Source organism: Malus sylvestris, chromosome 1 (assembly GCF_916048215.2).
Source record: "Malus sylvestris chromosome 1, drMalSylv7.2, whole genome shotgun sequence".
Classification (NCBI taxonomy): Eukaryota; Viridiplantae; Streptophyta; class Magnoliopsida; order Rosales; family Rosaceae; genus Malus; species Malus sylvestris.
In genome coordinates, this window is record NC_062260.1 from 29,206,631 (window position 1) to 29,219,752 (window position 13,122).

At 39.1% G+C, this 13,122-nt stretch overlaps 2 protein-coding genes across 2 annotated transcripts; both read right to left on the minus strand.

The window, feature by feature from the left end:
• Positions 1-3,916: 3,916 nt before the first annotated feature.
• On the minus strand, positions 3,917-5,965 carry LOC126624973 (AAA-ATPase At2g46620-like). Its single transcript, XM_050294042.1, has one exon. It carries the CDS (start codon positions 5,527-5,529, stop codon positions 4,090-4,092), a length of 1,440 nt encoding a protein of 479 aa, XP_050149999.1. The 5' UTR covers positions 5,530-5,965; the 3' UTR covers positions 3,917-4,089.
• A 3,267-nt stretch (positions 5,966-9,232) lies between these two features.
• LOC126625014 (uncharacterized) lies at positions 9,233-12,230 on the minus strand. The gene is made up of 5 exons (XM_050294095.1): positions 11,842-12,230; positions 11,146-11,446; positions 10,191-10,349; positions 9,755-10,050; positions 9,233-9,645 (listed from the first exon to the last, which is right to left on the minus strand). Exons 1-5 carry the CDS (start codon positions 12,043-12,045, stop codon positions 9,529-9,531), a joined length of 1,077 nt encoding a protein of 358 aa, XP_050150052.1. The 5' UTR covers positions 12,046-12,230; the 3' UTR covers positions 9,233-9,528.
• Between the last annotated feature and the right edge of the window lie 892 nt (positions 12,231-13,122).

Genomic DNA, 13,122 nt, shown 5'->3' on the forward strand with positions numbered 1-13,122 from the left:
CGAACCGAATCAAATTAATTAAATTAATATATATTTTTTTTAATTTAATTATCTGTTTTGGATATTATTTTCTAAACCCAATTTGTAATGACACACCCCAACCCAGAATATCCACTAGGACTCCGAATCGAGCTGCGCTGGTCGACACCTAGAAAGTGACGATGCCATAAAGTGTGATGATGTGGAAAAATGTGAATAAATTTAAACCTAAGAGTGCATAAATACCAGAGTGCGTTGGTGAGCGGGAATGAACCCATTTCACACGTGACGTTAGAGCATAAGTCAGCACAGTATAGTGAATTAAAAATCGTACCCTCGAAAGAATCTCCAATACTAAGAATCGCCACGAATCTTCGACAATAAGAAAACTCAGCTAATAAAACCTGGAAGGTGAAAACAAAACAAGGGTGAGTGGCCCTATAAATAAAATTTTAATAGAAACCATATAAAACATTATAACCCATCGCTACAATACCTGTATAGTTTCCAGAAAAATCATACCACGTTTCAATGTGAAATCAAAAGTATATCAACAGTAAATCCATAAATATACCACATCACAGCATCTCATCAGCAATATCAATAATCATGTGATTAATAACCTATATCTCATCAATCAACGCTAACACATAAGTCGGAGTCACCTATAGTGACATATACGATAAAATACATAATTTACATAAAATGCATCCCTACGTAATTCAATTCGAAAGATCTGCATCACGGATTTCCAATCTGTTGCTTCCAAAGATCCACATTATACTTCTAGAACAACATCCTAAGGTTTCATTATGATCCAACTGTCGGATCTCCGCCAATTGCCAAAACCAAATGGCAGTCAACATTTTAATTTATAAACTTACAAATCCAATTCGGGAAATCCGTACGTCGGATTTCTTATTCGTAAGTTTATATGGTCCTCAAATATTATGTCCTACAACATATTAAAGTTTGGTGACAATCCAACAGTCGGATCGTCGATTCATATCTTTACCAAGTAACGTATCCTAATGAGTTTAGGTCCAAATGATCAACCTACGATATACAATGGCCAAAACTGAACTCAAGACATCAAATTTAGCCTAAGGATAACATCGACGATCCCCTGGCCACGCGCCGCCGTGGGTGGCAGTTGGCCGCCCCGATTTGCTGGAAAATTCAACTATTTTTTTTAAATTACCAAAATTTACAGGAATGAAGATCTCAATGAGTATAGTAACTTTCATACCTATGGCCAAGCCGAATTTGACCGGAAATGCTCCAATTTCGCTAAAACCCGTCAAAAAACCCTATAATGGGTGTTCGTCAATTCATCCTCAAATCAACTCCGACGCTCCAACCAATGCTTGGGACTTGTTCCCAGGTCCAAGAGGAGTTGTTTGATAGTGTGGATCGAGGGTAAACATTTCAAAAAATGGTGGATTTCTAACTAAGGGTCTTTGGCCCCGAGGGTTGTTCTTTGTGGAAATCAAGATGAAACTTCGTTGATTAAAGCTATAATTGGATGCTGGGATACTATGGTGATGTTTAGGAGTTGTGGGAGGTCTCAATTCGCTGGAAAATGATGGAAAGGCGACGAGAACCCTCTCACGATCCTACGTAGGGGATCTATGATCCCATGCCCCACTTCTCTCTCCCTTCCCCTCCTTTCTTCTTCTTCTGATTGGTCTCTCCCTTTTTCTCTTCCCTTCCTCTCCTACTAGTCCGTCCCTTTCTTCTTTGATTTGGGCAGCCAATACTCTTTCTTTTTTTTTCCTTGTCCCCCCGTTTCTTCTTCCCCATTCTCTCCTTTATTACCAAAGATAATCTTAAAATAATATAATAGAACTTATGAAAATATATAAAATAATAATTGGTTATATCATTACTCCAAAACCGCTTCTGCTTGCGCTTACGCGCCCATATTGTCGAGTATTTCAGGAATACGCTAACGGAATATTTCATATGTCTCACTATATGTTGGTCAACGAAAGCCAAAAACCTTCATCTTTAGGGCATTTCCGTAAATTCACACTTTTAAAATTCATAAAATAGTAAAATTAGGGACTTGCTGTCACTTGTAAGCCTACATGTGCTAAAGCTCAATGTGTTGCCAAACTTTAAGCAAAAAGTATTTTAAAAAAAGCCATTAGAAACTTTAAACCCTAACATATTATTTTTTCCCCTTCTTTTCTTTCACCCTAGTTGGAAAGCTTATGTTATGATTGTGTTGGAGATGTTAAAATTTTAGATTTCAATGAACCGAAATCGAAACCGAACCGATTTGAACCGAACCCAGCCCTACTTGTCACATCCCAGCATAGGCCCCCACCACATCCCGAGCTCGACTCTGACGTAGCACGATATTGTCCGTTTTGGGCCCCGACCACGCCCTCATGGTTTTGTTTTTTGGAATTCACACGAGAACTTCCCTGTGTGTCACCCATCATGGGATTGCTCTCACGCGAACTCGCTTAACTTCGGAGTTTCGATGAAACTTGAAGCTAGTGAGCTCTCAAAATGCCTCATCCTAGGTATAGATAGGAATATACATATAAGGCTTACATGATCCATTCCCCTAGGCGATGTGGGATGTTACAATCCACCCCTCTTAGGGCCCGATGTCCTAGTCAGCACATTTCTGACTAGGGATTGGCTCTGATACCAAATTGTCACATCTTGGCCCAGGCCCCCACCACATCCTGGGCTCGACTCTGTCGTAGCACGATATTGTCCACTTTGGGTCCCGACCACGCCCTCACGGTTTTGTTTATGGGAACTCACACGAGAACTTCCTGGTGGGTCATCCATCATGAAATTGCTCTCGTGCGAACTCGCTTAACTTCGTAGTTCCAATGGAACCCGAAGCCAGTGAGCTCCCAAAAGGCCTCGTGCTAAGTAGATATGAGAATATACATATAAGACTTACATGATCCATTCTCCTGAAATATGTGGAATGTTACACTACTTCCCATCTCTCTCGTCTTAGAAAGCCTCCATGAAATATTTGCTTTCCCAATATATTGAGAACTCTAAATTTGCTTAGAAGAAAAAAGATTGATGAGCAGAGGCCTGAAGCTTCATGTCTTGTCGATTATTTCAATATAATAACATATAAATGTAACGGAAAAGAAATCAAAGGCTTCGTGGTCTGTTTTAACTTTCGGATAAGTTTTCATTTGATTAAAAAAATCTTACAGTTTGTGGAAACTTTCAAATTGCTTGGAAGATAGCCGATTACAAATAAAAAACTCTTACAGTTTGTGGAAACTTTCAAATTGCTTGGAAGATAGCCAATTACAAATAAAAAACTCGTCTTACTATCAGTTACATACAATTTATGTTTATCTTTTTCGTCGCATGATTAGTTCCGTAACAAAAACTCTGAATATACAACTACCAAACTTTAGCATTCACCCTTAAGGAAAACTTCACTTAACAAAAGACATAAATCCGATTTGTCAAAATAGTAAGGCGCATAAAAATTAAGGGTCATTGTCCATAAAACGGGTCAACAACACGAGCTTAACCAAGTCAAATCGAAATTTTCACGTAGATTTCCTCATTGTCCAAAAAGTTATTAAATTTAAGCTTTGAATTAAGAAAACAATATTATAGTTAAAAAAAAAATTGAATTCATCGTCCTAATGTTATTTTACAAGAACAATATTTGACTACTTAAAGAATGAGTTGAGGTTCTTACTCAAAATTGTTTGTTGTCAATTCATAAAAATTCGTATTTATAATGAAAGCGCTCATAGTATAAATCTCTTTACAAAGATCGTTTCTGCAAAAATCAATAAAAATTAAAGTCGTTTAGTCATTAAATTGTATAAAAATAGATCAATAAAATTAGTAAAAGCATTATGAATGGTCAATTTATTGGATAGAATAGATTGACTATAAAGAGACTTAGTTTTAATTCATTTTACAGAAATAACCTTTATAATGTGATTTATAATATAAACGGCAATAAACACAAAATTCTGTGATTCAAACACGATGAATTTTGAGAGTTCTTCGTTCATTTTACAATGGGACTAAATAATTGAATTTCAAAAAATATATAAACACTATGAAATTACAAATTCACCCTTTCATGCCATGAAATTACAAATTCACCGAACTCGAATCCAACGGCGGCTCTTCCTTCCTCCGACTCCCCATTCTCAAAAGACCGTACAATTTCCTGAACTCCCTCACCGTGTGAACACTTTCCCGGCAAAAAACGGCGCTGGGTTCGCCCGACTCGTCGACGGACCGACCCGACGAACTATTCGACAACGTTTGCCCGACTTTGTTCGCTCCCTTCATACTATCCACATTCGTCTGCAACGCCGAGATAACCGACTTCAAAGCCCGACTCGGCGAGCTCCGATTCGAAATCATAATCTCGCCTATCTCCGCCGGGCTAAGACTCGCTCCGCTGTGGAAAATCTCCTCCACCTGCGGGAACAGCTTGTGTTCCTTGAGCCCGAGGTATGTGCTGGCCAAGCTCTTGAAAGCGAAAAAATCGCAGAGTGGAAAATGGATGTGGACATCAACCCGACCCGGCCTCAAAACCAACTGGTCCACCTGATCCTTTCCGTTCATCGTGAAAACCAAGACGCGCTCCTCACCGCACGATGACACTATCCCGTCCATAAAATTCAACAGCCCGGACAAGCTCACAGCCGTGGATTTCTCCGTCAAGAAACGGTCCAGATCCTCCACCACGATCAGCGACTTCGGCGTCGTTTGGAGGAGAAGCATTTTCAAATCGGAGTCGTCGGCGACCTTGGACATGTCGACGTCGTACACGTCGTAGCTCAAGAACCTCGCCATGGCGGCGACGAAGCTGGTTTTTCCGGTGCCGGAGGGGCCGTAGAGCAAAAAGCTCCGCTTCCAAACTCGGCCTAGTCGGTGATAATACTGCTTCGATTTCGAGAAATTCTCGAGATCGGACCGGACTTTATTCTTCAGCTCGGCGTCCATCACGACGGTGTCGAAGGTGGCGGGGTGCGTGAACGGTACCGATCGCCACCGTTCGTTTTCACGGGAGAGGTTCATGTAGAGCTTGATATCTCTGTTCCGCTGCTCGATTTCATCGGCGACGGTAAGAATGTGCTGGAAGTACTGGCGGAACACGCGGCGCTTGTCGGACCGGTTGATTTTCAAAACGAAGGACCGGATTCCGTCGGACTGGGATTTCTGAATAGTCCAAGAGAGCTTGGCGCTGAGGAAGGTGTCGTGGACGGCGGAGTTGTTTGCGTCGTGCCGGAAGACGATGTCGTTGGATTTGGCGCCGGTGAAGAGGTTGGTGAAGTCAGAATCCTCGATGGAAGGGAGGGAGTCGAGGTAGACGGAGATTTTGCCGTAGAGCTGGTTCTCTTGGAAGTGCTCGTTGAACTGCGGGATTTTGTAAAACTGGTAGACTCTGAACCGGTCCGCCAAGGATTCCCATAGTTTTGTGAATTTGTGAACCAGAGATGTTTTGGACATGAACCGGAGAACCAGAACCAAAGAAACAGCAAAGAGCAAGAAATAGAAAAATGCCATGAATCCGCCCATGATAAACGAACAATTAACCCGAAACCGAGCTAGCTAGCCCACCACGGTAAGGATTGTAGCACCCGACGTGCTAGCGGTACTTGTTGAAGAACCTCCGATGCTTAAGTTAGTTACGTATAGAGTAATTAAACAAATTGATGGAGATTCTAGCTTAGATTTTGCGTTGCTAAAAACGCAATGACTTTGTGGACGAAGGTGGATGGTATGTTACTAACTAAAGAGCCTCCGATGCTCAAATCAGCTGAATTCAAGGCTAAATTTGGGGTCGCTAAAATTTGTTCCTCGTGATATTGGGTTGAACATGATTTGATGAAATCAAAGAGAGATAGAGGAGTGGAGGTGATGGGTGGAGATTGAGAATAATGTTTGGAGGAGGAATTTAATGGGTTTGGGTTGGGGGAATAATGTATGGAGACGGCTTGAGCCGGCAAATTAATGTTGGGTGAGTTGGGTCAATAAAAAGAGCAACAATGGGCGTGTACGTAAGAGAGAGTAGGGGAAGAAATTTGGATTGTATTGTTCTTCTTTGGCTGTGAAACGATGACCAACGACTACGAAAGGGATCCTCTCCGAATTCTTTTCATCAAGTTCATCCATTCGAGTCATTAAAATTTGATCTAACGGCTACAAATAAGAAATCTTTTTAAAAATTATAATAATTTTAACTGTTGAATTAAATTTCAATGATTCGAATAAATGAACTTGGTGGACTTAGTCCCAATGACTAAGGGGCTCATTCTTTCTAATATTTTATTTAATTATTTCAGAAGACTATTCACATGTGCCCCCATTTTATTCAATTCCATTAAATTGACCAAACCCAACCAATTTATTGGCCCTTGATTTTTGACAAACGGCGCTGGATTTTAATGGAATCTTTTTGTTCTTTTTAAAATTGATTGAAAGCAGTTTTTCACAAGTTTTTTTTTTGTCTGAAAGAATAAAGTGTTTTTTTTTTTTTTTTCAGAATTCACTTATTATTTTACTAAAGATTCGTTCCTATCAAAATACTTTTAGCCATTTTAAAAATATTTCTAGACGAGATCTTAGCTTTTTTGATTTTTCACTTCCATACCATTTCACAATTTTTTCTATTACACCCTTGCACTGAGAACAATTTTAAAATATGTGATCATTTTTAATTGATTTGAAATAATGTTACAATGACGCGAATTAAGTATTGGGCTCGGGTGGTGTTGCTAATGACCTTAGAAATGGTCAAGACTCAAGACACATTTAAAACACATGACAATGCATTGTCATGCTGACAAATCTACAAGATTATGCTCACGGGTCGTGCATTAGGTACAGATAGTGACGAAATATATTGAACTAATCCGCTTAATTAGTGTTACTAACACCGCAAGTCATAATCAAGGCATAATTAAAACACATAACATATGTAATTAACTTGAAATACTTCAACACTATGTATTCTCTCCGGTCGCGGATTAGGACTAGTAACCGGGGGAATAGAATAGTCAGAGCGAGCAGGCACACAGTGAGATGCTGTGGAGCCTTTTGATGAATCTGCTCGTTATAGTCGTGACTTTATATACATGAAAAAGGAAACCATCGGAAAAGAAAACACACACATTATTGCAAGCTTGATTAGTATATGTATGACTTTACTTGAACCAGCTGCTGCATGCTGATGTAAAACTGACCTTTCATGGCTTTCTTTTTCGTAGGGCGACTTGCGTGAAAAGTGTATTCACCGTTACTGTAGTGTTTCAGTTTAATAATATGCTGTTATGTATAGGAAAACTTATATGTCATTATTGGACGGGCTTCCGTAATGACAGGGAAGTTGTTCCATGTAAATACTTCTTCCTCTCGCGTGTGAATAATATTTGGCTACTCAAAGAATGAGTAGAAGTTCCTACTCAAAGTTGTTTGTTGCTGATTCACAGAACTTCGTGTTTATGATCAAAACCGTTTACATATAAATCACTCTACAAAGATCGTCTCTACAAAAAATCGTTTAGCCATAGAACTATATAAACACAGATGAATAAATTTAGTAAAAACATTACAAACCGTCTATGTATTTGCTACAATAGATTGACTAGATGACCTTCATTTTTTTGCAGAGCTGATATTTATAGAGTAATTTATAATACGAACTGTTCTAATTATAAACACAATACACTATAATTCGAACATAAAAATTTTAAATAAAAATTCTTTCTCAATCTTGAGTAGCCGAACATCGTTCCTCGTGAGCTATGTTTTCTATGTCCCACAGAGAGCACGTAGTCAAAGAATGTGGTTTTGCTCACCAACTGCGACCTGGTAATTATTGTTTAATCTTCATTTATCTAGCTTCAAACAGGATATTCATTTTCAACATGTAATGTTAATTAATAAATTAGTTGTCAAACATATGGTGCTTGCTTAGTTGCTTACGTGAGGGAAGGGAAATAACTAATGCAATTATGCAATGGGTTTATTTATTTAATTATTAGATTACACTACTAATTATATCGAAATTGTCTCAACTTAACCACATGCACAACACACTAGATGCTGAGTTTTTATCAAAATGCATCGGTACAATTTGAGCGAAACAATTCAATACAAGTTGTCATATATTCTGTCAATTATTTGACGTGAGATTATATTCGTCGACAAACTGTATATAAGTAATATATTATGTCAAACCTGACGTAAGATTGCGTTCTTTAACAAATTGTGTCGTACAATAATTAGGAGAGCCAAAACCACGAACTAATGTCATGTTTGTCATGGTTGTTTTGTGGACACTAATGTACTAAACTAGTATCACAAAATTATTGGAATCCAAAGGAAATTAACAAATTATTGATTCGAACGTCTCACTTTGCCGACATTTGTGGCTCGTTTCGTAGGGGGTTTTCCTTAGATATCCTTAAGTCAATTTCCTTGTAATAAATTTTCACCATTTATTACGGACACAACACTATAAATACGTTAAAGTGCTTCTAATAAAATTACGTTGTGTTTTTAGAAGACGTTTTGACGAACCACATTTACTTCTAAATTATTCTGTCACATATAATCAGAAGCGCTTTTAATTGTCAAAAACGACTAAAACCGCCTTCTTCCTTTATTATACCACCTTATCAAGCTGTTGCAGCTTTCTAGCGCAAAATTTGTGGTCCTTGGATTTAGAGTAAAAGCATGAGAGGGACTCTAAGGGAACGCGTACAAACTTTAAAGGGGTAATGATTCGCCCTTATATGAAACCAACTGCCCTACTTCCAGCTATGTCCTAGGTGATGGTCTTAATCATTCTGGTAGCTCATGCAACTTGCTCACCATGTGAGAAATACATTGTTAATCGCCACGCGGGGCCACTAACACAAGTTTAGTAGTATATCTCTTCATCTGTAAGTTAAATCCCTCCCCTTTAGTATATCATTGCTGTAAGTATAGTTGCCCTCTCGTTAATCCTGATAGCGGATAGGGTGCCCTACTAGTCCGAGTAACTTGATGCTCAAGTGACCTCACACATCGAATGATGGTGCACAAAGTAGTATATCGTTGCATTGTTTATGGATCCCATGAGCATGAATGGTTAGGATCCACCGAGCACACGACTAAAACTAGCATTTCCCTACGAGAGTTAGTTTAACGTTGAAGGTACCCTTGCTGAACAGTTGAGCACATATAGCTTGAGAGAAGTTGGAACAAGAGCAAACCAAAATTTGGAAGGCAAATGTTAAATGTCAAACAAAACCACCCACTATAAACAACGTTTACAGAGTCGGAAAGGTTTATAACAAGCCAATGGTTTGATCCCGAACGTCGATACAAAACAGCTCCTTCATATCCAATAATCTATAAAACAGCTCCTCCATATCCAATAACCTGTGGAGACTTGTGGCTGGAGTGGAGGTTGGGATTTCAAGGGTCCTGTGCATCGGGTTGAATATTCAAGATTTTGGAAACCACGTTTTTCGTGAGCTCAGTAATTGCAGCTTGAACTGTATAATCACCAGTCTCGCTGTTCCTCGATCACCTTGGTGATGATTGTGATGAGAACAACCCAGTATAGTCATTTGCAGCAACCTTTGTATGTTTGGAAGTCGCGAGAACATTCTCCAAATCTAACTGGGTTAACGGCCTTGTTGCCTGAAGAAAGCAGCACAGACCAACACTCTCAGTACAAACAAAACCGGCAAGCCTATTAACTAGAGCTGAAACTGCAAAGATAAACAATGAAAATGCCACATTTACTCACAGAAGATTTCTTTCCGGTCTTTTCTTCATTCAGTAGTTCTCTGATAGGAACATATGCTGCTTTCTTGCAAAGCTCAAGTAGATCCGAACCTGTGTAACCCTCAGACAAGACGGCTAAACGATCATAATCAATATTGTCTTCAATCCTCTCACCCTTCAAAATCACCTTTAGTATCTGAGCCCTCTCCCTTTTATCAGGCATCCCAATCTCAAAGGCTTGAGGAAGGCGCCGAAGTATTGCTTCATCAAGTTCTGACGGACGATTAGTAGCAGTGAGAACCATAACTCGAGCGTTCTCTGCATGAACAACATAAAATATCAAACCAAATGCCTTATCCAAGGAATAATTGTCTAGCATTTTACTGACCACAAATGCTTTCTTTTCCTAAGGAAAAGAAGAAGAAAATTCCTATTTAGAGAGGAGAAAAAAAACTTACGATCTGTAGTAAAGCCATCCCATAAAGCCATGAACTCAGTTTTCATGTTTGTCAATGCCTCGTGATCTGTAGTTCGGCGCTGACCCAAGAAACTATCAACCTCATCAATAAAGATGATAGCAGGCTGGAGTTTATAAGCCAAGCTAAACACAGCAGCAACTACAGAAGACAAATTAACATGCTAAGCACAGTAGATATGAAAACTACAAAACCTTCAAAATCCTTGTAGGACACTAGCATAATTGGAACTCTTGAGGTAAAAGCAACAAATATGCATAACCTTTTCCTTGAAAGAAAAATAAGAGTTCACCCTTCTCAATCAACTAGTAAGGTCGTACCCAGTGCACAAGGCTCCTGCTTTACACAGGGTTTGGGAGAGGTGAATGTCGGCTAGCCTTACCCCCATTTATGGAGAGGCTGCTCCCAAGTCTCGAACCCGAGACCTACCGCTCATGAGCGAAGGCACTTGTCATCGCACCAAGTGCGACCTCTACCCTTCTCAATCAACTAGTAAGATCGCAAAATAATTTCTTTTATACACCAGGCCATTTTGATTCCCAGTGGCATAAGTATCGAATTAGTTTGCTTACTCAACTTATTAGGAACAAGACCTATAAAAGTCCTAACTCCTAAAGACATGGATGTAGTTGTTTCATGGGTAGTTGAGTAAGTGGTGAGACGCATAAAAGTATGAAAGCTATCACATCAAAGCTTACATGAAGTTATCTCTCTTATAAAAAAAGGGCCTATATTCATCTAGCACACTCCCCTCCCTTCGTATACTTCACAATCGTACAGTGCTAACAAAGATATTGCCAAGATATTGTAAGATCCAGAACCATAGAAAAAGAATCAGAGAGAAAGATACTGGATATAAAACATGCGTAATCTACCTGAGAAGAGACGGTAGAAAATCCTATTTGAATATTTGCACATCAGATTTGATATCACTCACCGAGCTTTTGTGCATCACCAAACCATTTGCTCATCAGATTTGATATCCTGACATTGATGAAAACAGCTCCAGACTCCTTTGCAATAGCTTTGGCAAGCATTGTCTTTCCAGTACCCGGCGGTCCATACAGCAAGACACCTTTTTGTGGACCAAGGAGCTTCCCGTGGGAAAACAAATCAGGCCTCTGTAGCGGAAGGATCACTAGTTCACACAAGGCTTCCTTGATAGCATCTAGTCCTCCAATAGATCCAAATTCTACTTCAATGTCGTCGGGGTTTATAACATCGCCGGCTATAACATCCTGATTACGAATACTATATCAGCATTACTCTATCCAATTTTATTGGATAAGTCACGAAATCTAATAGTATCATTCCAATTTTATTGGATGTCCCCCAAGTAATTCAAATAATTTAACTCACATACCAAGTATTAACAAAAATCAAACCGATTGCACCATAATGCATGAAGGAAAACAGCAAAAAACGCCTAAAATTTAAGGAAACTGCACCAAAAACCCTCTAAACCCCCCCAAAAAAAACATCAAAATTCATCATCTCTCAAAATCCACATATTACAAAAAACCAGATCACTATTATCCAAAAAAAAAAAAAAAGATTATTTCCAAAAATAAAATAAAATCCACGAAACAGCAAGTTAAGAACAACCCAGAAGCCAGAAATGGCGTCTCTTTACCTCGTAAGTGTTGGTGCTAATAAGCGGTCGGCCGAGTCGCTTGGCGATCTCCTTCTTGTTCTCCAAGGCCTTCTTAGACGCTTCCCGGTTCGGATCAAGATACCGGAGCCCCACGAACAAAACCAAGCAACTCAACGCCGCGCTTGCCGCGTACAGTACCAGTTCCTGGACGAACTTGGTCTCCCTCTCCCGTGAACCCCCCATTTGAAATTGTACAGCAGAATTCACAAAGTCGAATTAATCCCCAATTCCCAGAGCCCCTTTGCAAATTATAGCAAATTAGGAATTGGATTTAAGAAACAGGGGTGTGGATTGGAAGAAAGGTTTCTACTTTTTATTTGGGTATTTCTTGCTCTGCTTGGTAAACAAGCTGAGAATTTCGTTTGTGGCCGTTGGCTTTTCGTGGGAGTTTCAAGTACGGGCCGATGAGATTTGGGCTCGCGTTTTGGACGTGTAAATGTCTTATGGGTTGGCCCATGACTTCGTTTTTTTTTTTGGACAAGACGATGTTTTAAACTATATTATGTAGGAGGAGGTGAGTGTGAATTTGGGTGCACTGACTTGATTAACTGATCTAACTAACATTTATGGACTCTCTTTATTAAGTCAAATAAAATCAAGAGGTACTTTACATACAAGAAGTCGTTTATAAAACTATAGGTTAGTATCTCTTCAGTTTGTAAAAGGCTTGTAGATTAGTTGGTTAAGATCGTTCACTCTTGCACCTTTAGTTCCGAGTTCGATTCACACATTCCCTTATGTTGCTTACACGTATAAAGACATCCCTTATGTTTCTATTTTGGTTAAGAATTTGTAACTAGTTTTATTGTGCGTATTTTTAGATATTAAGAAGCGGAGTGAATAATGTGAAAATGGTTATTCTTTGGTGGTGTCTCTCATTCATGGGTCTCTAAGCCTTAGTCATCCTCTCTATGGTCTTGTCTCGTAGTGCAGAAATTTGATCAAGAGCTTTGGAGATGCAATTTGCAGCATATTCATAGAGAGCGCAATTTTGCAACTGACTTGTTAGCCAAGTTGGGGTTTAAATAGCGAGATAGATGTTCAAGAGCTTACAGAACCTCCAGTCTGTTTAGTACAAACTCTTTTTGATAACTGCTATGAAGTTGCTAAAGCTAGACTAATTATTTATTAGTTTATTACTCTTTTTCTAAATATGAAGAACAAAAGAGAGATGTGACATTGCTAGAACGTACATAAATAAGTAACATGAACATGAAGATTCCTGCTTTCGAAATTTCCAAGTAGAATTCAAGTAGCAGA

What these genes read in the sequence shown, in the direction of transcription:
- LOC126625014 (XM_050294095.1), bottom strand. Translation starts at nt 12,045, where the DNA reads ATGGGGGGTTCACGGGAGAGGGAGACCAAGTTCGTCCAGGAACTGGTA. An exon ending in TTAGCACCAACACTTACGAG is followed by an intron (nt 11,447 to 11,841) that starts GTAAAGAGACGC and finishes ATTCGTAATCAG; the next exon opens with GATGTTATAGCCGGCGATGT. An exon ending in TGGTGATGCACAAAAGCTCG is followed by an intron (nt 10,350 to 11,145) that starts GTGAGTGATATC and finishes TGTCTTCTGTAG; the next exon opens with TTGCTGCTGTGTTTAGCTTG.
- LOC126624973 (XM_050294042.1), bottom strand. Translation starts at nt 5,529, where the DNA reads ATGGGCGGATTCATGGCATTTTTCTATTTCTTGCTCTTTGCTGTTTCT.